At 37.6% G+C, this 27,928-nt stretch overlaps 1 protein-coding gene and 1 long non-coding RNA gene across 19 annotated transcripts in view; one reads left to right on the top strand and one right to left on the bottom strand.

Annotated features, from left to right (window-relative positions):
- The window catches only part of UBR2 (ubiquitin protein ligase E3 component n-recognin 2), a 124,688-nt gene that overhangs the window by 75,843 nt on the left and 20,917 nt on the right, over nucleotides 1-27,928 (bottom strand). For 16 of the 17 annotated variants that reach the window (XR_006289863.1, XR_006289862.1, XR_005224883.2 and 13 more), the window contains 12 exons: nucleotides 26,775-26,913; nucleotides 25,487-25,549; nucleotides 22,982-23,102; nucleotides 15,420-15,527; nucleotides 12,735-12,823; nucleotides 11,327-11,425; nucleotides 8,389-8,552; nucleotides 8,204-8,303; nucleotides 6,853-6,981; nucleotides 5,827-6,010; nucleotides 3,994-4,055; nucleotides 2,936-3,046 (listed from right to left, as the gene is read on the bottom strand). Coding sequence is in view for 8 of the 17 variants with exons in the window: in XM_027820496.3 (XP_027676297.1) it covers nucleotides 2,936-3,046; nucleotides 3,994-4,055; nucleotides 5,827-6,010; nucleotides 6,853-6,981; nucleotides 8,204-8,303; nucleotides 8,389-8,552; nucleotides 11,327-11,425; nucleotides 12,735-12,823; nucleotides 15,420-15,527; nucleotides 22,982-23,102; nucleotides 25,487-25,549; nucleotides 26,775-26,913 (1,369 nt within the window). In the remaining 9 variants the exon portion in view is untranslated. Of the gene's footprint in view, nucleotides 1-2,935; nucleotides 3,047-3,993; nucleotides 4,056-5,826; nucleotides 6,011-6,852; nucleotides 6,982-8,203; nucleotides 8,304-8,388; nucleotides 8,553-11,326; nucleotides 11,426-11,497; nucleotides 11,597-12,734; nucleotides 12,824-15,419; nucleotides 15,528-22,981; nucleotides 23,103-25,486; nucleotides 25,550-26,774; nucleotides 26,914-27,928 lie in introns of all 17 variants that reach the window. The other variant, XM_027820495.3, reaches the window with a different exon arrangement.
- Nucleotides 272-27,595, top strand: LOC119565843. 2 transcript variants are annotated; one of them, XR_005224889.2, is made up of 4 exons: nucleotides 272-653; nucleotides 26,360-26,695; nucleotides 26,824-26,894; nucleotides 27,327-27,595. It is a non-coding gene; the product is annotated as an uncharacterized LOC119565843 (long non-coding RNA). The 2 variants fall into 2 exon arrangements; XR_005224890.2 differs by lacking the exon at nucleotides 26,824-26,894 and having other exon boundaries at nucleotides 373-653.

The following is a 27,928-nucleotide window of genomic DNA, read 5'->3' as shown; positions in this document are numbered from 1 at the left end:
GTTCAAACAACTCAATCTACTCAGGAAGATGAGCAAAATCATTAATCCAAAAACTGTCATACAGAAGACACAATTTAAACAGACTTTTAAGAGTTACTTAATTTTAAAAGATTGTTTTGAGAACTGAAAATTTCCAATACAAACAACCAGAGTGTTTGGGAGTTTTTGAAAACGTTTTCATTTCCTGTCAAATTCTAATAAAAGTTAAATAATCTCTCAGAAAATGGACTGAATAAAAAAGAAAAAAAAGTTATAACTAGCTTTGAAACTTGTCTGATGTTTTCCTGCCACAAGAAAAAAAATGCAATTAAAGAAATGTTGCATACTCATTAATAAACTACATATTCATAAGAACGAGGACCAGCCACAAAGGCATGGAGCCAGTGAAAAGAGTGACAGCACCGAACATGAATCTAAACAAGCCTGAAAAAGGAGGGTTTTCCTATAATATCATGAAAATAAGAGAAAAGATATAAAAGATCTTAAGTGGGCACACCACCCACGCACTTCCAGCTACTCTTTTTAGACAGCAAGTACACCACAACTCATGCTTTCCATCTCCACAAGCAAGCTGCCACAGGCAGATAAGAAAAAGAGAAAACTCAAGAGGAAACCAACCAAGGAAAACCCTTCCACAACTTCAACATGGATTGGTGAGAGGAAGTTAATTCAGACACTATATTTAAAACTTATGGGTATTGAAATGCTATTGTAACTTAAAGGACTAATAGTTTCTCTTGTTAATCACCAAGTTGTTAGTATGTGTACTCCTGGAGAGAAGACAAGGGCTAAACTTCAGTAAGCAGAAAAATAGGGGGATTTAACATTCTTAATATTGCTTAACTGGCCTGTCTCAAGACAGCTCCTTAAGTGGTTTCTGCTAAATAACTGGTTTAAATATTTTTTTCAATTTCATAGGATGTACTTAAGACTGCTTACTTTAACAACAACAAACTGGTTGCTTATTTATTAATAGCCAGTAGGTCAATATACCATGAAACAAAATTGTTTTGGCCCTCTATAAACATTTTTAGTTATCTAAGGACATACAATGGAATGGATTTGCAATCATATTAGTCTTGAGTAATAAGTTAAGACTAATATGATTGCGAATCCATTCCATAGTATGTCCTTAGGTAAAAGAATTTTGTTTCAGGAGAAAAGCAGCCCTAGAGGTGTAATCTCTCTTAAAAGCTCCCCACAGAGAGATGTACAAAGAGACTGTAACAAAAGTAACCAGTTTATCATTTGTGTTCAGTGTTCCCATCCCTTCTTTAATAATAAAATAGCCATGGTTAATAATTGTGAGTATTCTGCTTGGTCTTAATCAGGGTATCCCCTAAGGTACCTAAAAGAACCCCAATATGACTAAGCCATGAGAGCCACACCCCAAGAGTAAGAGAAACAATTACTAAGAGCTGGCCTACTATTGTTTCTCTAAAATAAATATTTTTAGTCATTTTTAAAATTAAATTACTTGGCCTCCAAGAATTTAAAACTACACCTTTCAACCCTATACCACACAACCTTAATGCATGTACCCAAGGAAGCTGAACTACAACACCATATTTAATTATATGATCACATACAATTTTTCCACAGGACCCATCTTATTCAGTGCACAGGATGGATGGTGTTCAAAGGATGAATTAGGATTGAGTAGCGAATGAGGCTGTTTGTAGGATTCCTGCCTCATTTGTTGCAGAAGTTGGAAAGTGTGTAGTGAATGTGGTGGGGGACTAAAGGGAGAGAAAGGCTGGTTTTGTGGTTAAGTGAAGTGAACACCACAAACAAGAACTGAGCTCTTTTCCTGTTTCTGCCATAGTCTATGTTATCCTGAGCGAATCACTTTGGCAGGTAGCCACTAGCTGTGTATTCCTTGTTTACTCAGTGCTCAACTTGACAGACATGGGGCCTGATTTGCGGAAACACAGAACTCACACCTGCAACTGAAGTCAATGGGAGCTGTGCATGCTCAGCAACTCCAAAATGTTATCTGGAGGCATGAGCATAAGGTTAGAAATTATGAGAGTCAGAGTTCTAATCCTGGTTCTGCCACTTACTGTGCAGCCTCAGGCTAGTCTCTGTCTCCATTTCCTCATCTGTAAAATGAGGATAACACTGCTCTCTGATCTCACAGTGGAGGCATGCAAATAAATTAGTATTTGTGATACATTTCAATGCTACAGCGATGAGCACCCTAGAAAAAGAGCATGAGGAAATACTTAATTCTGTATTTCTTGCAGGCTTTGAATAGTGTGCAATAAATAAGTCTGGGGCCATTAACTGAATGAAGAGAATAAAAACCTTTAGCAGCTGCCTCATTTATTCAGCACTACCTGGCCTGTTCACTCAATGAGGCAGGGGTCCTGTGGAAACAAACCTTATGTGAGCATGTAATTAAAGACTGATTAAAATTTTCAAAAAACACACCTACTACATGATTTAGAAGCGTAGGTCCCCAAAACTTTCAGCTGGATTTAGGCTCCTAAACTCTCATCTATACTGCAAAAACAAGATCTGTGACAGCGTCTCAGTGCCCAGGTCAACCAGCTCTGGCTTGTGGGGATCACTCTACAGGGATAAATATAGCTGCATGGTTGTTTGGGCTCTGGCTGGAATCTGGGCTCTTAAACCCAGCAAGGGGGCCAGGCTCCAGCCCGAGCCCAAATGTCTACACAGATATTTTTATCCCTGTAGCACAGACATGAGTCAGCTGACCCAGGCTCTGAGACTCACAGCTATGGGTCTTTTTTTTTTTTTCTTTTTTTTTTGCATTGTAGACATACCCTCAGTGACTTTTTAAAGTTAGATTAGAGTTTTTGTTTTGTTTTGAATAGAAAGAGAGTACATTCTAGCCATTTCCAACAATGGCACAAGGATCATTACAACAAACTAGCATAAACATATACATCACAGCTATCAAACCACTTACTTGATTAACAAGGGAGAACCCATTTCTTCTCCACATGCCTGCATGCACTTGGGCACATAAAACTAGACATCGTAGCGTGTGTTCTATTAACAAAGGTGGGCTAAGTTCACTCTACAGAAAATAAAATATAAAATAGCAAAACCTTAGTTTAATTACCAAAAATGTAATTAATCTAAGATGACATAAAACCATTGAAGACTTTTAGGAACAGAAAAAGGAAACACAACACAAACATATTGCAAGTGTTTAAATTAAATAGATTAAAATGAGTTAATTAACCCTTCCTGTTAACTTATCCCACGTTTTACCTTTGCTTGGTATTGTACTGGCCAAGGTCAATATCCTACTCTTAAAACCCTTAGCTGTTTTTATACTTTAAGCTTCTTCTGAATGTGGAAAAAAAAAATGCATCAATACTATCATACTATTTAATATTTTTGGAAAGTTAATCATAGATCACTATTTTTCCTCTTAACTCTCTATCATTTTCTTCCTCTTCCTTTTGTTTGATCTCTTACTCTGTGTATCCCTTATTCATTCTTTTACAAGTCAGTGTCATCTCTTCTGCCAATTCAACCCCCTCCTCCTTTCTTTTTTATATGTTCTTTCCATTTAGCCCTTTTCTTATAATGTCCCACCTCCCTCTCCTCCACACTTAAAATTTAAGCAATGTCCATATTTATATTTAAAACGATTGCATGAGGTGCCCCAAAAGAGACACGTGGAGAATAAGAGTATTGGATCAGGACATGCTAAAGTTGTCACTGCCGACAGGAGTTAATTTCTGGCAACAGTCCCAAAACTCAACTTCAAACATGAAGTGGAGATAGGGTATGAGAAACAAAAATGAGATTTTAATATAAAATCTTTAAACAGTTTTAATAAAACACTGATTGTGGATTGACTCTTAAAGAACTACCAATATTTGAAACAGATTGTCTTCCTAAATAAAGTATATAACAAAAAAGTTATTTTGTTACCCCTTAAATTCTAAACACTTATATGGCATTTTTCCATCTTCAAAATGTATTATAAACATTAATTAAATTTCACAGTACCAGTGGTAACAGCTCTGGAAACTTGTATGCCACTTCACTTTTGCTTAGCAACACATGCAAACCTGTATGGATATCCAAAATAAAAGTATACATTTTAATACATACTTCACATTAGCCTAAAAAAAATACATTTCTTGCAACAATCTGCATAGTTTAAGCTTTCCACGCTGTTTTAAGACACGTCAGTACATCTAGCCAAAGTCCCCAAGCCATGCAGAATGTACACACAATCAAATTTTCATACATCTCATCAAGACACCTATGAAATTATGTATGAGCATGTCAAAGATTAACCTTTGGATGAAGTCTGTTTCTATTGTATAGATCCTTTTTTAACCAAAATACTAAAGTTATACCCCTGTCTCAATCAAACAGAGGCCATAACTGGCAGCTAATATAATGAATGAAATTCAGTTAATATAGTATTTCAATAGGTACAAAAAGATCACCTCATTTAAACAATTTTATTCTTTTCAGATTTTTATAATGCGTTCATCACCATGGTATCCGACCTTTCCTAAGGCATGCCCTCTCAGTTTTGCAGATGATCAGCTTTGCAGTGTATATAGAACAGCACACACACACACACACACACACACACACACACACACACAAAGATACATAGTACAAGAAGTAAAGCTCTTTCCCTTGTCTTGGAAATACTATTCAGCAACAAAGGATACATGTTTCATTAATACCGGCTCTCTTCATAAAAGAGAAATATTCCCCAATTACCATCCTTTACCTATAAGAGCAAGTTACCAATGACAAACTCACTTTCCCCTTCTTTCAGTCTTCAGACTTTAATTTTAAGAGCTATTAAACATGACAAGTTTTTCTTAATTGCAACAATTCTGCTGCTTGTGAAGATTCAAAATAATTTGACCCTGACCGACTGAACTTGCAATATCAAATGCCCACTTAATTTCCAATATTTAACTGTCAGCATGCCAGTCACTCTTGCTACTAAATGACTTACTGATTCCACTTGAGCTAAAGTTCAGTCAAAGGCCAGGTCAACATTACAGACTTCTGCCAGCGTAGCTATGTCAGTCAGATGTGTGAATTCCTGACCTGATGGCACGGCTCTGTCCAACCCCTTAATGTAGACAGTTCTATTGACAAAACTGTGCTCTTACCAGTATGGCCTGTTTTATTCAAGGGGGGCAGTTTTACTATATCAGTAAAAGTGCAGCTTTGCTGGTACAGCTGTGCTCATGCTAGAAGCACCTTGCCAGTAGGCTAAGTATACCAGTATTCCTATACCAGTAAAACGCTCCTAATGTAGAGAGATAGCCTTCATCTATTTCTAATACAATTGCTCAATTACTGAACCAAAATGTAAGGGGAAAAATGCAATCACTAGCTAAATTCCTGATGAACAATGCTGGTTGTAATGCATAGATAATATTTTGCAGCCATTTCTCTAATACAGTGGTGTCCAATCTTTTCAGCCTGAGGGCTGAACATATTTCAAAAACAGCATAGAACCATAATCCATACATTGGGGCAGATCCTCTGCCCTGTTCTACTCCCCTTTGTTCCACTGAGGTGACACAGAAGGAGCAGAAACCACCTGCAAACCCCCTGTTGGGGATTCCCAGGGCATAAAGGGGTCCCAAGCAGGCACAGTGCCAGCATAGCCATCCCCTACACCTCTCTTCCCACAGCCCCTGGCATGGAGATGTCTTGGGGAGATGGCAAGAGTACATTGTATTCTGGCTATCCTCAGATGGCATATAATAGCATATCTGTGAGCATGCAAGATGCATATGTGCATATATGTGTCACTTCAATTTTCTGAAACGTTTTTAAAACCAGGTTCATTCCTACCTGCAAGTAAACGAGAAACTGGGAGATGAATGCTAACTTTTTCCTGAGAAACACAGTATCTGATGGTCTCAACAGAATGTCCACATATACTGAGAACAATAGGCTGTTCACCATCAGTAAAGCCACTGTGACACTGCATCAGCACAGTCAAGCATTTCTTATAAGCTTCAATAAGTACTTTTTCCTACAAAAAAAGATTGTGGTTTATAAACATCATGAAGAAAACAGAGCCCTTTGAAATGATGTACAGTCTATAACATACTAAATGCAAAAATACTTTTTTCTCAATGCAAAGTTTTTTACTTTTCTTAATATAATCTTACTATTTTAAAATTAAAGATTTCCTTATTAGCACAGAAGGTCAATGGTTCCTCTCTTTCCCAAGTGCTGTTCACTCATTAAAGAGGACACAAATCACCAAGCTAAGTCCGATTAAATTGTAGTATGTATCAGAGTTTACCGTGTACCTGTCGCTATATGAGCCTGCTGACAATGTTCATGATTATGGTGAATATTTACAGTTTAAAGTCAAATTTAATATTTGACTATTCTGGGCTCATATGTTCTAAAAGGAGCCCTCACCGCATATGAAGTACTATTCAGCAGGTCCATTTAAGGAGGGAATTGTCATCTGAGGGATTGCAGATCATCCTGTTATAGTTCAGCAAACTGTTTTCCTCTCTGGATGGCATCAAGAGGGCCTGGGACCTGATAACTCCTCTATTACAAAATGATTCCCCTCTCTCTTCTCCAGTAAATATACTCTTAAGGCACTGTGTCAATACAAACTTTTGGATACTTAGCTGAACTCCAAAATGTTCAGAGTGATCTCCTATGTCCATTCCAAGAAACATACACAGATTTTTTGTTAATTCAAACCGTATGTAGATTTAATCCATCACAGATTAAAAATACTGCTTCTGGGCAAAATAAATCTGTGCAGGTATGTATGTTTGTTCTATTACTATTAATTAGATATGCATCTACCTACATCTCCCTTCATATATAAAAGCAGAAGCAGCTTACATCTAAAGCACACCAGTCCTGCATCATTGAAATAACATGCGTTAATTTCATCTGTAATGTAAATGCTGCTTCCCATTCTGGTTCCATTTCGATATGCTGTCCTATTTGACGAGTTATTGGATCCATACCCTAAAAACCACAAAGAATCAAAGATTAACTGTTATTAAAAACCCCTACTGGTGCTAACATAAGACTAAGCGAGTAATTACTGATACAGTTTCAACATTCTGCTCATATCACAAAAGTATAGAAAAAATCTCGAAAGAAATCAAAGAGCCAAATTTAAAAACAAAGAGGAAAAAATGGTATTAAACAATTCAGGATGCAGAGGAGATAAAAGAATACTGGATTAGACAGGTCACTGGTCTGATCTGGTAAGGCAAATCCTATTTTTGATTTAGGAAGCATCTCAAATTGAAGACAGAGTCATTAATTCTCTCTACATAAGTTTTTAATCAAGAGGCAAAACCTTAAAAAGGAAAAACCTCTAAATACCAAATTCAGTTTTATTAAAGATGTTTCTGGGGATTTATTTTTTATTAGTTTGTGGATCTGAATAATTTAAAACCCAAAAGGACATTCAAGCATGGTCTGATTATAATGGAATGCCCCCAGCAAAAATAAATGTATTAAAAGGATGAACAAAAGCTAACATTTTCTGGGAAAAGCATGTTATCCAGTCACTGAGCACTGAGAAGACTGAGTGTTGTTCGGTCAGGCCTTTTTGCCCTAGTAGTAGTTTGTCCTTATAAAAGCATCATTAGTCTCAAAATACTTAAAAAATTTAGAACAACATGTAATATATTAAAGCAGTCCCCAACGCAGTGCCTGCAGGTGCCATGGCACCCGCCAGGGCATTTTTGTGCGCCCGCAGGACACCCCATCGCTGAAATGCTGCCGCCGAAGAACCACCTGCCAAAATGCCGCCAAGAAGTGTTGCCGTTTCTCGGAGGCATTTCGGCAGCGCTGCTTCTTGCCGCTGCCGCTTCTCGACAGCATTTCAGCAGCGGGGTGTCTGGGGCCCGTCATAGTTTTCTGGGAATAGCAATATGCTATTCCCACAAGAAACATAGGAGACCACTGTATTAAGGGACCAAAAAACATTACAGGATACCATCAAGGCTATAAATTCATAAAGTTCCTTGGGACAAGGACTTTGTTTCCCAGTATGTTTGTACAGAGCTGAGTACACTTGGTAATGCTCAAATAACTTAATTTCCTGAAGATGACCAGTACTTTGAAGTAACAATTTTACTAGTAAAAAACAAAACGTGTTCTACATCTGACAATACTCATTTTACTAAGACAGAAAATTTATGGTGCTTATTTTAAAATTCACAGATTCACATACCTGCATACACTTTAGTAATTCTAAGAAGGCATCAAAACCCTCTAAAAACTTTTGCCTCAGGTCATTTGTCCAGTCAGCTGGCTTGCTTATCAACACATACCTGAATACAGAAGAAACAAATCCGTGAGTTAGTTTTAATCATTTTTTAAAGTACTCAATAATTTGATTAGTATCGAGACACTTACTTGAGATCCAAAATAAGGCTCTGAACCCGCCTGAATTTGAAAGCTTGAAGGGCAGTATATCGTTCAAACTGAAACCTGCCCTGGATGTCACGGTGCCTTAAGTGGTCCATAAAAGTTTTGATGATCGTGGTCATAAGATTTTCTTCTGTTATCAGCATTCGAGCCTATGCGAAAGTACATTAAAGTTTGTTGTAATCAACAGACATCACTGACAGGAGAAAGAGGCTAAATTAATATTGCATTTTTACCAGTAAAATCTATGCCTTTTCAGTCAAACCATTTATATTGCTGGTGTTCCTCTATATTTTAACATTAATTTAAAACGGTGTTCATAGGGGAAAATAAAAATTCATCTGTAAAGCTATCTACTGCCTACCCCCATGTCTATCATGCTGACCAATACTGTCGCATTTCTTTGTCCTCCCCCATTTGTTGAATCCACCTGTTACAATCTAAGTAAAAGACAAGAGGCAAGATGTGTTGGGGGTAAGGGTCATCTTTGTTCTTCTGGGTTTGTAAGCACCAGGCACAATGGAGTCCTGGTGCAGGATTGGGTCATCTAGTGACTATGGTAAGAAAATAAATATCCCAAAAGATTTTCTGCAATATTGCCAAAGAAAAATCAATTAATTTATTTGGGAATAAACGCTGAGGCTGCAAACAAAAGACCAGAAAGATATTCCTGCTTCCTCTTCACAGTTGTTTACTGGGTAAAATTTTCAGCAGCTAGTCATTGATTAAGTGGTCTAAGTACCATGGACTTTCACTGGAACTTAGGCTCCTACATCACAGAGGCCCTTTGAAAATTTTGCCCACTACCTTTTTTGAGGACTTTCCATTCTTTAATTTAATTCACCAGTTTAAACATGTTTTTAAGTACCCTGATAATTTACTACACTATACACAAAGAAAGCACTAAGTGATAAAAACTGAAAGCAAAACTGCAGTCTAATTTAAATGTGTGGTCATCTTGAAGGATTGATCCCTAATTCAGCATGGTAATTAGAAACATGTCTAACTTTAAGTACATGAGCAATCCCACGGAATCCAAAATGATAAGCATGTGCCTGACTTTTAAGCACATGAATAAAGTACCTTGCTGGATCAAGGTCATACAAAGTACATGATTATATCCCATATACAACCAAGTGATCATGTTGTACAAGAGCAATTTTTAATAAGATTAAGAGGATTAATTAAGTTAAGCCAATACATAATAGCTTTAATTGGGGAAACATGCTAGCAAAGAACCTGGAAATGAGACTGAGGCTTTTGACTAATCTAATTGATCTTATTTTTTTAAAATATTACCTTTATACTTCAAAAAAGATTTTTTTGGTCTCAATCCCTATGGCTAAAACTCTGACCTCTTTCACACTTCCTTTTTGGCTTCTCTCTCTCTGATAACACTTAAAACTTTTTAAAAAAACATTATATTTTGGGAATATGCTTTAAAACAATTTTTTTTTAAATGATACAAAGTATTTTACTAACATTACCTAGATAAGCCCCACAACACCAGCGCAAGTGGTGGTGATACCATTTTACAGAAGAGCAAACTGAGTTTAAGTGGTGTGTCCTAGCACACAGGGCAAGTCAGTAACAGAGCTAAGAAGAGAACCCTGACTTCCTGAATCAAGAGGTAAGAATATGCTACCAGCTGACATCTCCAGCACCTAGCAAACTGTTAAAAACAAATCACAATTTAGAACAGTTATCCTAAAATCAGTTCCTAAAACACCTACCTGACCGCCACGATTTCCACAGTCTCAGAAATTTAAATCTACCTTTAAGTTGATTCCACTTGGAAAACTTCCAACAGCATTCTTTTTAGAAATATTCTATGTAAGTCAGATTTTCTTTCCTCATTTTATTTAATTTCCAAAGATGTCTTCATGAAGATAGAATCTCTGTTGAGTTCATCTACTCTTTTTAAGTATTCTTCACTTTAAAAAATAATTTATGATATACAGACAGACATGATTTCTGTTAGAAAAAAGTTTTCAAAATCCTGCAAAAGGCAGTAGTTGATTTTTAATAGAAACCTTATTGTAACAGGTTGGTCTGTCCATTTAAATTAAAAAGGAGTGTTCTCAGTTCACATTCAAAGGAAACCAAGAGTCAAGAGAGACCTGCAAGGAGGGTCTCCTGTGGTAGAACCAGGATGGTGGTGAACTGGGGAAACCTATCAGGATTAAATCACAGACCAAAGATGCTGTGGAGACCCTGCCCTAAGAGAAGAAAAAGTTTAAGCCCAGGTCTTCCCAGAGAAGCCCAGATGATGGAGTGCGATTGTCTGATGTCCTCAGGCATAGAGAGAACTGGGGAGCGGAGAGAAATATAGCCTGAAGGAAGAATAAATTCGAAGCCCCAAGGAAAGAAGAATTTGAACCTAGAAGGGCCAAAGGAACTGCAGATTTATTCTGTGAGGATTTAATAAATCAGATCCCAAGACAGGGAACCTTATGTGAACACTCCTGGCTGCATATGGGTGGAATGGAGAATCAAGAAGGGAATTGAGGTATGGTAGGTGCAGTGCCACACCATGGGGCGGTATGCTCTGTAACCACCTCCTACAACACCTACCATGGATATTTGGCATAGTCAGAAGTTAAAACTATTTATTAAGTGGTAATCTCTCTCTATATATTCATTAATGGAAAAAAATTAAGAGATGTGTCCAAAATAAAGGAATAGGTCCCATTTACTCTGGGACGTTCTGATACAGATTCAAAATTTAGCAGCATAGGTCCAGCTCCACTTAGTAAATTGTACCTATATTTACAAACTACTAATTAGTTTTCATAAAGTCAGCAGCACACTGATTTGCACAGTAGTACTACAAATGTTCAGAGAAATCTAGCGGTCTATAAGCTCAGGTTCTTAGTGCAGCTCCTAACAAAAAAAGAGTTTCTTTTTTTAAGTCTTTAGTACTTACAAGTGAAGGCACTGTGAATATCTGTACCGAGAGGTCAGCAATTGAGAACTCTCTGTCGTGGTCATCTTTCACATAATCACTCTGCAATCGCTCATAGTTCTATTAAGAAGGAGGCAAAAAAAGGCAAGGAGTGCCAACTATCAGTTTTTAAAAAAGGCAAGCACTACTCACCAGAGTAGGTACAGTGAAGAGTTGGACAGATAGAGCAGTCACCGACACTGCCCGCTCGTGATCATCCTCCATAAAATCTCTCTGCAACTGCCGGTAATTCTAAACAACAAGGGGGAAATTCACCTCTAATCCACACTGACCTGACGTTTGCTTTAAATTCAATGTCTGCACTGGGGAAATTCAACACTATGATAGACAGTGGTACTGATCCATCATTAAAAGGAAACCTTGCACAGTGGGATGACAATTTTCCAGCCCATGTGTAACCCACACACCTTCTGGGTGTGGTGTTCTGTCCCATCTAGTGGCACTGAGACCACTTAGAGAGAGACAGACAGAGATTATGAGTCTGCTCTACAGCCTTAGCTAACAGCCAGTTGGCTTTTAGCTCATGCGGTAGAGGCTCATCCACTAAGCTCCAGAGGTCCCAGGTTCAATCTTGCCCGCCGACAACCAGGGTCCATCGGCGTTACAAGTGGGGGCTCATCCGGGATTTCAACTGGGAAGTCTCTGAAGCTCTGGATGTGCTTCCTCAGCTAGGGGAAGTACATAACCCACACACCTTCTGGGTGTGGTATTCTGTCCCATCGAATGGCACTGAAACCACTTAGAGAGAAAAAGAGATTATGAGTCTGCTCTACAGCCTTAGCTAACAGTCTGTCGGCGTTACACATGCATAAAATCAACTCACCCATTCTAATTACCACTTTGAAGACTACTAATATTTTATTTACTAATTTAAAAAAAGTTATTTGTTTGAGGTAAGAGAGTGAGCAGAATGTCAGAAAGCCGATTAAAAGCATCTCAAAAATGAGTTGTTGCAAGTAATAATATTAAGTATAGTTGACTTTCAGGAGGTCACTTCGGGATAGCACTACCAACAATGGTTAATGACTGATTCTCAAGTAATGGGACCCTAGATGGTTGGTTGGGAAGGATAAAACATCAGAGATGATGCATTCTGTGTTAGAGATGATCTAACAACTACATTAGATTGGGAACCCAAAAGACCTATTTTCTTTACGGGTGGTAAGGTACTATGATAACTAAGTTTTTGAACACAGAAAGAAATCAATAGAGGTTCTAATTTTAAAGAGTTTCACCTATCAAAAAAAAACAAAAAAACAATCCCAACCAATATTCCAAACAGAGTATCATTAGTTTTGTATGTTCTGCTTGAAACTGTTTTCTAGACTATATTTTGAAGCATTTTCCATTCATCATAAGAGTTACTTACTCTTGCGAACCGGATAGCAAAAAGTTTCTTGTATTTCAAATCCATAAGTAGACTGCTCATGAATAACTGATGGTACACGCTTCTAGCTCCTGTTAAGAAAATTTACATGTTATTTTGCCATTATTGACTGTCAGATTATTATGGAAGCAATTGTAATGGTAGCCACGTAAAGAAAGAAGAAATTTTGCCTCCAATCTAGAGGGAAGAGTGTTTTGATAACATTTGGCAGTTGATAGAAAATGGAGAGAAAAAGCTTCAGGTTCCCCCAAAAAGTACTTTTCCTGTAGGGTTATTTCTTCTTCTCTATGTTTTTCAGCACCATTAAGGACATAGTCAACTGTTGCAAGGAAATACAAAAAACAGTGCACTCAGGATTTGTCAGATAAGAAGGAATTAGTTCAGAAATATTTTGTTTTAAAATATGTCTGTGTGTTATTTTTACTAATTCTCCACATAAATTCCGTCACTATGTTGTTAACATAGTTTTTAAAAACAAAATCGTTATAGATCAGTTTTAAGTCAAATACCAATAATTAAACACTTTAAATTGTTTAATGTGGAATGATTACAGATATTTGTTCCCCCTGAAAATTGGGCAAATAGTTCCAAAAGTTACAATAGAAATCTGAATTTTCATTCTACTTCCTGTTTACATGTGAGATTCTGCAACAACAAAAGAAACTTTAGTAAAGGGAAGGGATGGTCAATTATCAGTGCCTCATAACCTTCAAGAACACTGAAGTTTGCAGTCAAAAACAGAAAATTCTGAAGATAAGGAAAATACTCAACCACACAAAACACAAGCGTTAGAAAATCAGGAAAAGTACAGGTAGGGTCATTCTTCCCCTGCTACATGCAACCCTAACTCTTCCCATTTGCCTATTGGAACCATTAGAATGGGAATCACTTTACAGCACTATACATTTCCTCAAGACATTTGGAGGTCAGCAGGAAGGAGGAAAGAAAGCAGTATGGGAGAAACTTTAAAGTGTACTTAAATCCCTGCTCTAATGAGTCCCTTACACAGAGACTGCATCACATTATCCTTCATTTAGTTGAAGGGCTTGTCTATACTGCTCTGCAGTTTGGACCACAGAGGTGTGAACAGTGCACAAAGCACTTCACTGTAATTCCCCCATGTGACTGCTGTGGACACAATCTAAAAGGTTCCTAGTTCACATTAATGTATAATAATCATCAGCCTGATTTCCTCTGTGAGGCGGGTCAGTGTCATTATCTCCATTTTGCAGGTGGGGAAACTGAGGCAAAGAAGGGCAAAGCCACTTGACCAAGGACACCCAAGGAGTCAATGGCAGAACTGGAATTAGAACCCAGAAGTCCTGGCTAGGAACCATTTAGTTCACGCCTGCAGAGCCCACATGGGAGAGTTACAGTGCAGCACGTTAGTGCACACTGCTATTCATACCCATACAGTCTGAACTGAGGGGCAGCATACACATAGCCTTAGGATAGCTCGACACTACAATTAGACACCCACAGCTGACCTGTGCCAGTTAGCTCTGGCTCAGGCTAAGAGGCCATTTAATTGTGGCGTAGATATTTGGCAAGGGGCTGCAGTCTGAGTATCTGGACCCTCCCACCTCACAGTGTCTAGAGCCTGGTCTCCTGCCCAAGCACCAATTGTCTACCAACTGTCTACCTTGCAATTAGGCAGCCCCTTAGTCTGAGCCCCTTAGCCTGAGTCAGCTGGCACAGGCCAACCATGGGTTTTTAACTGCAGTGTAAACATACAATTAGTGCCTACGGAGATGTCTGCCAATCCCTTCTATTACTCCTCAGACCAACGTTGTGCAAAGAGCACAGTGAGGGTTCCTGGAAACACATCAATAACACACAGATCTGGAGTTGTGGAGGCATCGAGAAAGTGGCATGTGTTTGTGATTGGAAAAATTCTGTTATATTCCCATTCACTGCCACAGGGGCAAACTATGTATTTCCTGGTTTTCTAATGTTTGTTTTAAATGTCTTTTTTTTTTTTTTTGGGGGGGGGGGAAGGATATATCTCAGGATGCCCTAGACCAAAGAACTCAAAATTTATATCAGACTCTACCACACTCCCTGAACTGACAATTTTAAGGCCAATCATATTAAGCCCGTGGATTTTAAAGCACTTTGGAATAGCAGCACAGGAGACTTACAGGTGTGTGAACTGCTGCAGTCATTTCCATAGGGTGTTCTCGGCTCAGTGGGTTTGAATACATCCTGAAAAAATAGCTCTGCATCTTTCTGTCTTTATGACAGAACCAGCAAATTTTAAAATAAGACCATTTTGGAGGAATGTGCCTCTGTCTCAGGAAACACAAAGGACGGCATATTTGTGCTGCTGTCTTTACCCTGGGCCTTCAACTGGCATAGCAATTTTCAGGTCAATATGTATACACATGTAAACTTTACAGCCCTTTGAAAAGTCTGTTCTAAACAGAAAGATCTCCTCCACCTTCACTATAGTGCTAAAAGGGACATCCCATTCTTTCACAATTCAGCATAATCCCAATTTGTGAAGAGGTAAAACACAGTATATCTGTAAACAGGCAATTGCATCTATAATGGATGGCAATAAAAATTGCCTAAAACATGAACAGATACGACAAAATAAAACGGTCAGAGTGCTTTCTATTAGCACATACAAAGTCATTTTCTTAAAAATAGTGGGGGACAACTCACCTTTCCACAGTTTAGAATCAGACAGCATTAGTTTATCTACAAGAGAAGAATTTTCACCATCTGGTCCCTCCTGTAAACCAACCTGACACAATATTCGACGAAGGCCATCTTAACAAAAACAAATCATGGAATAAATATACAAAAGTTATTGAACATTAAAAAGTTACGTTAAATGTATATGTAGCATAATGGAAGTTTACATAATATATTGAGTGTACATCGGTGTGCGTGTGTGTGTATGCGCGCACACACACACAATATTTATTTTTAAGCTCACCAAGCAAAAATAATCAAGGTCTGAAATATATCTTCCACTTTCTTTTGCTTTTGAACTGTCCTCTCATAATAAGAAAGGAAATAAAAGCTAATTCTGGGGGAAGCGGAGAGCCAGGGCAGGCGCATATCAATTATAAACTGCTCATGGGCACGCTCAAAGTGAATAAGGCAGAGCATTAAAGGCGTGGTGGAGCAGTGGACATAAACACTGGTTCCTACTTCCCATGTGTTTTAGTCAGTGGCTTCCTCATCTACAGGAAACAATTCACCATATCCTCCCTGTTCTCCTGGTCCAGCCATGATTCTATTTCTCCACTCCTGTGCACCGTGGTTAGTGTGCTTTCAGCAAAATGAGCAGAACACTCCAATGTCTGGCCTCCCATGCAGCAAAAGTGTTGCATTTCTGCCTACAGATGGCTGCACAGGAAATTAAGAGGGACAATTATTTTTCCCTTTAATAAAAATATCCAGTTACACTGAAAGACTACCAAACTAAGGGTGGGATTTTTTAAATGTGCATAAATTGCGCTTTTAAAAAAAATCCCACCCTAAATTCATGTACTTCTGCCCCTAGATACTAAGATAATAAATCTGTATCTGAGCAGAGACCTGACTAGATCTCCTGATTCCTTATCCCAGGCTTAATGAGCGTACATTTTCCCTCTCTTGAGGAAGTTAACTAGTAAAAGCAAATTGTTTCAAGAACTGTTTGCATATAAACTGTTATAATGAAAAGTTATGAGCTGAAAATTTTTGAACTCAGGTGTCTAAAATTGGGTACCTTAAGCCATTTAGACAGCTAAATGGTTCATTTTCAGAAGCTCTGAGCATTCTCAAATCCCAGTGAAATCAAGGGCTCAGCACCTTTTGAAAAAATCAGTCCATCTTGATTTAGCTGCATAAATGTAGTTCTGGGAGCCCAATTTTAAACACCCAGGTCTGGAAATGGTTGTGTTTTATCATGAAAGACCATTTGAAGTGATAAAAAGGAAGATTCAAAAGGAAACTAAGTTCCTTTTCAGTTTAATGGATGAAGAACATTACAAAAATGGCTACCTATATCATTTTAAACAAACTTTTTCACTTCATGTGTTTTTATACAATGCACCACACCCAGCAGCTGATGAATAAATACACGTTAGAAATAGCTCATGAAGACTACATGCTTCCAATGTTTCAAAACCTGGAGATGGACAAACCTATTAAGTCATCTAGTTTATCTTTGTGACAATATAGGACCATTCACTATAAATTTACAAATAGCTTCCACTTATTCTGTTGAGAGTTTATTTCACAGATTAACATCTCTCACTACTGGAGAACTTAATATAAAGAAAACTCTCCATTTAATCCCATTAATTTTATGTCCTTCCCCTTTTTATAATGCTATATACATCCAAATACTGGTATCTGTACCAATCCCATGCAACCAGTCTTGGCCCACAGGTGGGGGTTTTGAGTAGAAAGCTTTAGAAGTATATCTCCAAAAGCCATTTTCTTATAATTGGCTGAACTATAAAACAGAAAGTTCTTCTCTGTATGTGAATGTACAGAATATAAACAAAACCCTGTTCTCCAAAAGATGTTTTCTAATAATGGATTATCATGGAAAAAAAAAATCTAATAATCAATGCATGGACAATTTTAGCATTCAATTAATCTCTTATGGGAAGAACGCTGCAATGGATATTTGCCAACAAAAGAATCACATGATTTATTTCCAAAAAGATTAGCTCCTAATCCTCCTCTTCTGCAGGTCTTTGGAAAGAATGAAGGATGGTAATTATGACATACAATGTATGCTGTTGCTTACAATCTACTCAAAAAATGACGACAGTTTAATACTGTTTCCAAACAAAATAAACTGATAAACGCTATCATCCTAAAATAAGAAGTTCCAAGGTTGAAGTTTACATTTCCATTTGTGAATTGACCACACTGATAGTAATAATCATTATGCATGTACTTTCCCAAAGCAGAATTCTAAGCCCTAGTCCTATTGGATCAGTGAGCATGGACAGAGCCCAGCAAATCCTCAGCTATCCGCAGAAAAAAATTTGTGGATTGCGGATCGGATGTGGATACAAATTTTGTATCTAGAGCCTGGTAAATCTGCAGATATCTATTTTATACCTGTGGACCATTTTTGCAGCTTGCGGATCTGATGTGGATACAAATTTTGTATCTACGGAGGGCTCCAAGCATGGAACCCAGTGGATGTGCAGAACCCTGTTAATTTAATAGGAGCTGTGCACAGGTCAGCACTAACAGATCCAAATAGAGGTTTGGGGCCCTTGCCGATACCCTTTGAGTTTTATTTTTTCCTCTCCCTATAGAGATTTTTTCCAATGTTACATTTTTTCATATCTAGGGCAAACAGTTTGGGTTTGGATTTGAAAAGGAGACTGTACCTTGTTGTTCAAACCTGGTGAACAGTTGTAAAAAAGTCAGAACTCTTCTCTATCATCTTAGATTGCTAGAGGGAGTTCATCAGAAACAAATCTCAAATATTCCTGCATTTAAAAGCAACAACTGACTCCTTAAAAAAAAAAAAAAAAAAAAAGTTTCCTAGATATTTCTTCTTTAAGTATCATATGAAATGTACTTCAAAGTAAAAAAAAGTCTATGTAATTGGGGGGGGAAAAAGACAAGGGTGGCAGAAAGATACAAACTAAAACTCTGCAGTAAAGTCCATTCACAATAATTATTATTAAATCATAAACATGCTTTCTGCAACTATATTAAAAATAGTTTTTTAGAAAGGACAGGGATTAAATCGTGGTATATTTTTAATGGAACTATTTTATTGCCCAAGTCATGTTGAGCAGTTGAGGATGGCATCAGATGCATCAAAGGGATAAAGTGGCCATCAAGGGTTAGAGATTATCAGAGTGGTGGGCCCATAGGAACATTTCAGAAATATGAAACCTACATAGATAGTAGAATCTTTAGGGCAATCTCCCCATTTGCTATTCAATATGCTGTTCCAGTTATGCTTCTATAACTACACACATTTTGTAATAAGGACTTTCCAGTCCTATATAAGGTTAATGTGTGTCTCAGGAGACTGCTGCACTACATGATTTGCTTCAAATTCCTTTTAAAAATTTTACAGCAGACTGACCAACATAAAACATCCAACTAAAAGGAATAATGCTGACGGATTACACTTTTGCCTTTCTATGCCCTACTGAAGGAGTCTGATTACAACAGGTTGTTCAGCACGCAGATAATGGGAGGGAAGTGACATTTTCATTTCACATGCAGCTATAACAATCCCCCCACTGTGGATGCACACTAAACTCCTAGCATTCAGTTTATTTTTATATTGGGAAAGATGGGGAATAAGAACTCCACCACACTGTCCAATAAAAGGTGAATAGACAGTTTATTTCCAAAAGGATAAGAACTATATGTTTGCTAGTTTATTGTTGGTTTACTCAGGAGTTTGCATCCTATTATGCAAATACCAGAATAAGCTTTCCGTTTCATGTACTGGCAAAGGCTTGACATTCATTTCATAAAATATGAAGGCCCAGATCATTACTCCTAGGTGGGTGGCCAGAGTAGACCTTTCATATGTGGCTCTCCTTCTGCCCATGCAGAATTGGGGCTCAACTACCTCTGCAGCACATTTCTCCCCTCCTTCCTTCACACCCTGTGAAAGGTACTCAGCAGATCTGAGGCTTGCACAAATTGGTGGGCAGAATCTGGATGGGCTGGCTGCAAGAGTACAAAAGGCCAAAGAAGACCATTTTTAAAATTTCTAAATCCCATTTCATAAGATGACACCTTAGAGAGTATAATATTGCATTTCCGAGATGCTTAAATCATTCAGCAAAGTAACTACAAGAGACCCATGTCTTATTTCCTACCAATATATAGAGTTCAGAAATTAGGATGTAAGCATATTATTCTCACCAGCAAATATAGAATTTTTTTTTCCTTTTGAATCATAAAAAGGTTTAATTTAGTCAGTTGTGGGCACAAAACTGTATTGACCCTCACTTTCACTCATATGTTTAAGTCACTTATATGCAGGTGCAATCTGGTACTTGACCACAGGATGACTATGAGCCGCCAATGTGATATGGCTGTGAAAAAAGCTAATGCGGTCTTGGGATGCATCAGGCGAGATATTTCCAGTAGAGATAAGGAGGTGTTAGTACTGTTATACAAGGCACTGGTGAGACCTCATCTGGAATATTGTGTGCAGTTCTGGTCTCCCATGTTTAAGAAGGATGAATTCAAACTGGAACAGGTACAGAGAAGGGCTACTAGGATGATCCGAGGAATAGAAAGCCTGTCTTATGAAAGGAGACTCAAGGAGCTTGGCTTGTTTAGCCTAACAAAAAGAAGGCTATGGGGAGATATGATTGCTCTCTATAAATATATCAGAGGGATAAATACCAGGGAGGGAGAGGAATTATTTAAGTTCAGTACCAATGTGGACACAAGAACAAATGGATATAAACTGGCCATCGGGAAGTTTAGACTTGAAATTAGATGAAGGTTTCTAACCATCAGAGGAGTGAAGTTCTGGAACAGCCTTCCAAGGGAACCAGTGGGGGCAAAAGACCTATCTGGCTTCAAGATTAAACTCGATAAGTTTATGGAGGAGATGGTACAATGGGATAACATGATTTTGGCAATTAACTGATCTTTAACTATTCATGGTAAATAGGCCCAATGGCCTGTGATGGGATGTTAGATGGGGCGGGATCTGAGTTACTACAGAGAATTCTTTCCTAGGTATCAGGCTGGTGAATCTTGCCCACATGCTCAGGGTTCAGCTGATCGCCATATTTGGGGTCAGGAAGAAATTTTCCTCCAGGGCAGATTGGAAGAGGTCCTGAGGTTTTTCGCCTTCCTCTGTAGCATGGGGCATGGGTCACTTTCTGGAGGACTCTCTGCACCTTGAAGTCTTTAAACCATGATTTGAGGACTTCAATAGCTCAGACATAGGTGAGAGGTTTATTGCAGGAGTGGGTGGGTGAGATTCTGTGGCCTGCATTGTGCAGGAGGTCAGACTAGATGATCATAATGGTCCCTTCTGACCTTAATATCTATGAATCTATGAAAGTAACTAGCACAACTAATTGTACCACAAAACTGAGCTCACAAAAAATGAAATACAGATAATGCCAGGTTGAAAGTTTTGCCTGAAAATCAGAGTAAGCATTCCTCAAAACTGTATATCCCATTTGTCTCTCCATTAGTTCATACTCACAACTAACCCAGATATATAGCGTGTGCAGTATATTACCAAACACATGCACTATCACTACCCAGTCCAAAATTTCTGATTTATGTTACTTTATATATTAAATTATATGAAAATGAACTACATGTCCAATCATTCAAACTAATGCATAGTTAGATATGGCAATGTATACATGTTACCAAGCTGCAAGGGGTTGCAAGTACTTTGGATGATAGGATTAGAATTCAAAATGATCTGGACAAACTGGAGAAATGGGCTGAAGTTAATAGGATGAAATTGAATACGGGCAAATGCGAAGTATTCCACTTAGGAAGGAAAAATCTGTTGCACACATACAAAATGGGAAATGACTGCCAAGGAGTACTGCGGAAAGGGATCTGGGGGTTATAGTGGACCACAAGCTAAATATGAGTTGTCAGTGTAACACTGTTGCAAAAAAAGCAAACACCTTTCTGGGATGTATTAGCAGGAGTGTTCTGAGCAAGACATGAGAAGTAATTCTTCCGCTCTACTCCGTGCTGATTAGGCCTCAACTGGAGTATTGTGTCCAGTTCTGAACGCCATATTTTAGGACAGATGTGGACAAATTAGAGAAACCCAAGAGAAGAGCAACAAAAATTATGACCTATGAGGGAAGGTTGAAAATATTCGGTTTGTTTAGTCTGGAAAAGAGAAGGCTGAGGTGAGTTTTCAAGTACATACAAGGTTGTTACAAGGAGGATGGAGAAAAATTCTACTTCTTAATCACTGAGGACAGGACAAGAAGCAATGGGCTTAAATTGCAGAAAGGGAGTTTTAGGTTGAGCATCAGAAAAAACGTCCTGTCAGGGTGGTTAAACCCTGGAATAAAATTGCCTAGGGAGATTGTGGACTCTCCATTATTGGAGGTTTTTAAGAGCAGGTTAGACAAACACCTGTCACGGATGGTGTAGATAATACTTAGCCATGCCGTGAGTGCAAGGGACTGGACTAGATGACCTCTTGAGGTCCCTTCCAGTCCTATGATTCTATGATGTTGCAGGTGATGGCATAAACACTATACTAATAACTCTAGAGGATTTTTGAACGTACATAGCACAAAACAATATTTTTAGTGGGGTTACATCTATATTTTGATAACCATGCCAAAGCCCTTCCCTCTTAATTCACTTCTGTCCCTTTACAGTTGGCTAAGACATAGGTTACGTCTACATGGCCCCACAATTCAGACTACGGGGATGTGAACTGCAGCACATGCTAGCAAGCTGCACTGTAACTTCCCAGGGTGGTCATTGCAGGCATGAAATTAAAGGTATCTAGTTCACATTAACAGAGTCCTCTTTAAACAGGACCATGGTGCCATGTAAATGCCACAGATGGAACCAAATCAAAAGTTAGGCCCATAGTTCATTAATAAGCTATATTTCCCTACTTTCATTTCCCTAGCCACAACCATAAGAATGCTGTTGTATGAGAGGGAAGAGAGCCCTTCAGCCAGAATTCACAAGATACTCCCCATGAAATGAGACTGCATACCTTGATTCCCTCCTTCTACAGAGGGAATCTCCTTCTGAACTTCTGTTCAGTGCTTCACTGGCTCACTTCCTCCCTCACACTCCTTGGATTTGAGAACATTAAGTACACTTTTGCTGTTCTAGTTACACTGTGACAGATATGAAACAATCAGTTCTCATTAAATAAAAAAAGGAGTATTATTGACATCTATTCAGGATGCCCTTGTTTTAATTTATTTCATTCATTTAAAAGTGATAAAGGGCGGAGGGGTATGCTGTTAGCACACACCACTCAACAGCAATTCTCAAACTGTTTCTGCTCAACACTAGCAATTTTAGCATGGTGAATACATAAAGCACTTTCATATGGGAGTCAGGATTCGGGGAGCACAAATCAATGCGCAGACAATAGGATGAAGTGTGTCAAAAGTTATTAATGGGTTTGTCTAACATGTTACGCATTTGAGGTAAGCTGTTTTAATATAAAATATTTTCATTATTATTTTTAGCATTAAGTTAGCCTCTAAATTATCCTCTAGTCTATAGCAGAAGTGTTTGAATTTGCCTACCTGAATATCCAATAACGTTGCCAAGCCAAGTCAGGAGCTTCAAACCAAAGCTCTGATGGGCAACAATAGATGAATGCATAACCTGAACCTTCAGTGGCTTTGTCTGGCGACTGGTATTTCTCTTAAAAAAGAAAAGAGGAGGGGGAAGCTTAGTTAAAAGTGAATATCAGGAAAGACAAGTTTTGTTGTAGAGAAACACACAGCACACTAAATTAAAACACTTTATCACAGAAATTAAAATGGAGACCTATTAATAGGCAATCTATCATAGTTCTTCCAGCATAGGATTATTTCCAACAGTACATTAACAAGGAAAACTGTCAATTTTATTCTTAAAATTTTTAGCTGGGGAAAAAAAATCCAGTATAATTCCAGTTTTCTGAATTCCCTTTATTGATATCCATAGCATTTTCTCCCTTCCCCCACCCAAGGTAGGCCTACATTAGTTAATAGCACTTCTGATTAACAGAACCCCAGTTAACCAGACATTTCAAATATTCCCCAGGCCCTTCAGATAAACAGGAGTGCACTGTATAATTTTCTGACTGAGCACTGAAACAGTATAACAGTTTGTTATAAAAACTTCCAATAAAAAAATAAGATGTTTTGAAGGGTCTTTTGGCCACGTCAAAAACTAACATCCAACATGCTTAGCTGCCCCTCCCCATCACCTTTCCTCTCCTCCTGGGCACACATCTAACACCTGCCTCTTACTGACACACACCCTTTTGAAAAACCTCAGGCAGGAAGTATGAAAGCAAGCTTCCTCCAGAGCAATGCATAAGAGTGACATAGCAGCTGATTAACAAAAAAAAAAAATAGTGAAACTAACCATCCACAAAGTAAATACACTGAAATTAAAGAAATATATTTCCCTTTTGATCTCTTACTGTGCTACTCATCTTTGGGATTACTTGTAATAACAATAGGTAAAGATAACTGATATGGAAATGCAATTTTCAAGTTGATGGTGTCCCTTCAACTAAATAAAATGCCAAATTTTGAAATGTAATTATATGTTTCTGGAACCTAAACAAGCATGCAGCATGAAAGCCTGTTCACAGAGATATGAAATTATGTTTTTTCCAAAATACTTCAATACTTGAAGACAGTCACTTCAGTTAGTAAAACTGAATGAAAACCAAATAGTCTAATACTATACATACAATAAATTGTTTCACACAGGTAATTCACTTGAAAATCTCTGATGGTAAACAGATGTCCCTATGAATAAATTCACTCATTTTCCTTACATTATTCAACTTTTATCTTTATAGCTTAAGTACATTTTCAGTTTTACAATTTAAGTTTTAACAGTTAACTATTTCAGTGACTTATGCTTTCACTGAAAAAATGAACAATTTTTTACCAAAGTAACACACACAACAAATTCAGTTACTTGACTTTATTGGTGTTAACTGATAAAGTGTAAGATTCTAGGATAGCTTAAGCATTTTATAAGTTACTTTTACTTGTATGAGCTGATGTGTAGTCTCAAAACTACTGTGACATATACTATGTACTTTAATGAGAATGCCCTACAACCTCACTGGAAAGCACTGCTTTAAAAAGTGATGTAAAATATTTCCACAGTAAGAACCGTGCTCCAATCTGGAAGCATGAAAATGATTTTCCCAGTTCATTAAATCAACTACAAAAAGACATTTGTGTAACACGCTTAATCTGAGAGATTGGAAATATGTTTTCTCTTTTCTTTAGAAAGCAGTATTTGTTAACGTTACTGTAAAGTAGAATTTGCAAACTTGTATTCAGTTTAGCCTAAAATTTAAAAATTTCTAGAATTTATATACTAAAAGAATCTTGGGTAAATATCATGCATTTCTGATTCTAAAGCTTAAAAAAGGACAAGCACAAATGTAGAAGACATAAACCTTTATTATTCATGACACTTGCATAAAAAACCCAGGGTTCTTTGCTGCTTATGAATATCTGCTTCTGAGGCTTAACCTGAAGTCATCCCCTCTGACAACAGCTAGTTGAATGCGATCACAGAATATTAGTATTTCAAGCAAGGAATAATTAAGAGTAGATGAACTAAGTAACAAAAATTCTCCTTTCATGCAAGCGTACCTAAAAAACAAGAAACTGAAGGAAAAAAACCATCAAGAAGAGGAGAAATTTGTAAACACAAAAATTTCCATGAGATATTTTCCGCTCTTTAAGAGTGAAATAAAAACATTATTCCAAATGCTGATTAAGTATTGAGAATTACAGAGATGGAAATATGATTTGTCAAAACTGCCCTAGACCTGAGATTCTTGTTTCCAGAAGTGCACTGGTATGAGGATTAGGCCACAGAAAGATGCGAGAAAGTATAGACTGGCATTGTATTGCCATCCTCAATCTCCACCACAGAGTTATTAGTTAAAATTAATATTTTGCACATTAAAATATCAAAATAGTACATGGTATTTCAAAACTGTGCTGTACTAAGCATTTTATGGGAATCTAAGAAGAACAGATTAAGTATGTAAGATCACTCACCACTATTACTGATTTTGCTTGATCACAATACTGGAAGTCTCCATATCGGACTGATCTACGTCCCTTTAAATTTATAAAAACAAGATAATAAGCAGCTTGTTGAAACACAAGAATAAGCTTCAACTCTATGTCTTAATGTAAATGAGAACAGCAAATCATAAGCAATAAGTCACCATTTATGTTAATCACATTTGCAGTTGCTTTCTAGAAAAAGCTTAATATGATCCTAAGAATCCGACAGTGACCTTCTTATTCAAAAATTTAACACTAATTCCTATTAAAGTATATTTTATAGTATTCGTATGAAGGTACTTTTCCAGCTAATTTAAAAATAGGACATTTTATATCATAAGATATATTTTAATACCTTTAAAGAAGCTATATTGTAAAGCTTGTTAGGCCTATAATTTCACCTGACTAGTCTGATAGTACCTGCAGTGCTGGCTTTATCTGAATATTTTGGGGAACTTATAATCAGTGATTCTTTCTTTAGTGTTAAATATGCCTATTAAAAATGTGCACAGTTGATTTATTCATGTTGTATTATAAACAAAGTGGCTCACAAGTTGTTTTATAGTACATATGAACTGGTTTGCTTTCAGAACATCAATTCAGGGTGTCAGTCTCCTACCATGCAGCAAGGTTCAGTTGTTTAAAAAAAAAAAAAAAAAAAATCCTTGCAGTGTGGACATACAATATGGGAAAAGTCCGGCACTTTTTAGGCCTAACCAGAGGAGTGTCCCTTTTAAGTTATACGATGCCTAACCAATGATTTACAAAATTATTATCTGGGACAGGGAGAATAACTGAAAAAAGTCATGTTTAACTTTAGATGTTTTGAGGCCCCAAACTGACTCTCTCACTTCCCATCAGCAAAGAACAGTCTGAAAGAAGGACATAGAGGAAGTGCCTTCCCTGAAGGAGATGGCCAATGGTTTGATGTAGAAATGAGGCACAAATGTATCCTGGAAGAAAAGAATTCCATCCTCAAACACACACAATCAGCTGTGGGATGTGCAGAGCTAGGAGGGTGATCTTGAGGAGATCAGTGGGCCCCCTTAAGGTAAAGTCAACTCGGTGCTAAACTCCCTGCTCTCTCCAGCTGCTGTGAAACTGCCAGCTCTTCTCTATTCCCTCCTGAAAGCCTTTTATCTGCCAAGGGGTGAAAGGAGAGAAAGAATACTGGGAAGACTCACAACCACTTTAAAGGTAAAAAGCACTAAATTTAGTCATATATATTCACCCTGACCTTACTTTTAATTAAAGTTCCAGCAAGGAAGTTACTTACATCTCTGTCTACTGTTGTTGCAAAACCAATGGCCTCTTTCTGTGTACAGTTGACAGCTTTCTGGAGAGTGTATATAACTTGTTCATACGTGTGGACTTCATCATTAAAAAGCATGCAGTAGTAAGTGTCACTCTTCTCACTATAAAATAAAGACCACATTTATATAATTAAGTGCTAAGCTTCTAATCTATTTTTAATTTTAATAATTTCCAACAAGCCGAATATCTAAGCTTGGGTTAACCCTGGCACTAATGATGTAAATCAACAGGGCTTTATCCTGAAGCTGATGAGTGCCTTCTACTCCCACTGACTTCAGTGGGAATTAAAGGCATTCTGCACCTTACAGGAGTGCTCAGCACCTTGAAGGATTAAGCTCCTAGTGAGTAAAGATGCAGAGTATTAAGTTAGTCTGACAATTCCTGACTTTACTTCTGTGCATTTTTTTTATTCTGGGCTAGCCATTTTCTAGTAAGGAAAAATTATCTAACATACTTGTTACACAATATTCTCCCATAGCTTTGGCGCTTATTTTCCTACCCCTTTCTTTTCTAGGTCTCCCTAATGGTCTCTCTCCACCAAGCAACCAGAATCTAGAAGTCTTTTGCAAATCTATGTTTACCACTTCATAACATAAGATACTAAACCAATAAAGCCATTAGACGAGTTCTCCATACTTTTATCAAAAAAATGTAAATCAGTGTTAAATATAATTCTATAACTTCCACCATTTACAGTATTTTCCCACACAAAGCAGAACTAAAAGAAACTACTGTAGTAGAATCAAATTTTAAATAAAGATGTTTTATTCCTAGTGCTATTTATTTCACTCTAGAGTGATAATTCCCAAGTTGTAATTCATGGACCAACAGAGTGGGTTTGAAGAGAGCTGGTTGGTCAAGTCGCATCAACCCGCCCTACTTGTTTTAAGATGCTACATAGAATTATATATTATTTTTCCTCGTAAACAATTGTAGCTGCTACAAGGATATTATCTGAGCACCAGACATCACTGGAGATGGTCTACGCAAGCATGAAAAAAAGAGATGATCCATTGTATGATCCCAACTGTAAAATGTTTTGAAAGACACTTGTCTACATCATCTTCCTATTGGAGTTAAAGGAAGACAGCATGGTGATACAGACCTCAGTGATTC

Source organism: Chelonia mydas, chromosome 3 (genome assembly GCF_015237465.2).
Source record: "Chelonia mydas isolate rCheMyd1 chromosome 3, rCheMyd1.pri.v2, whole genome shotgun sequence".
NCBI classification, from domain to species: domain Eukaryota; kingdom Metazoa; phylum Chordata; order Testudines; family Cheloniidae; genus Chelonia; species Chelonia mydas.
This window is presented reverse-complemented; position numbering and strand designations above follow the sequence as displayed.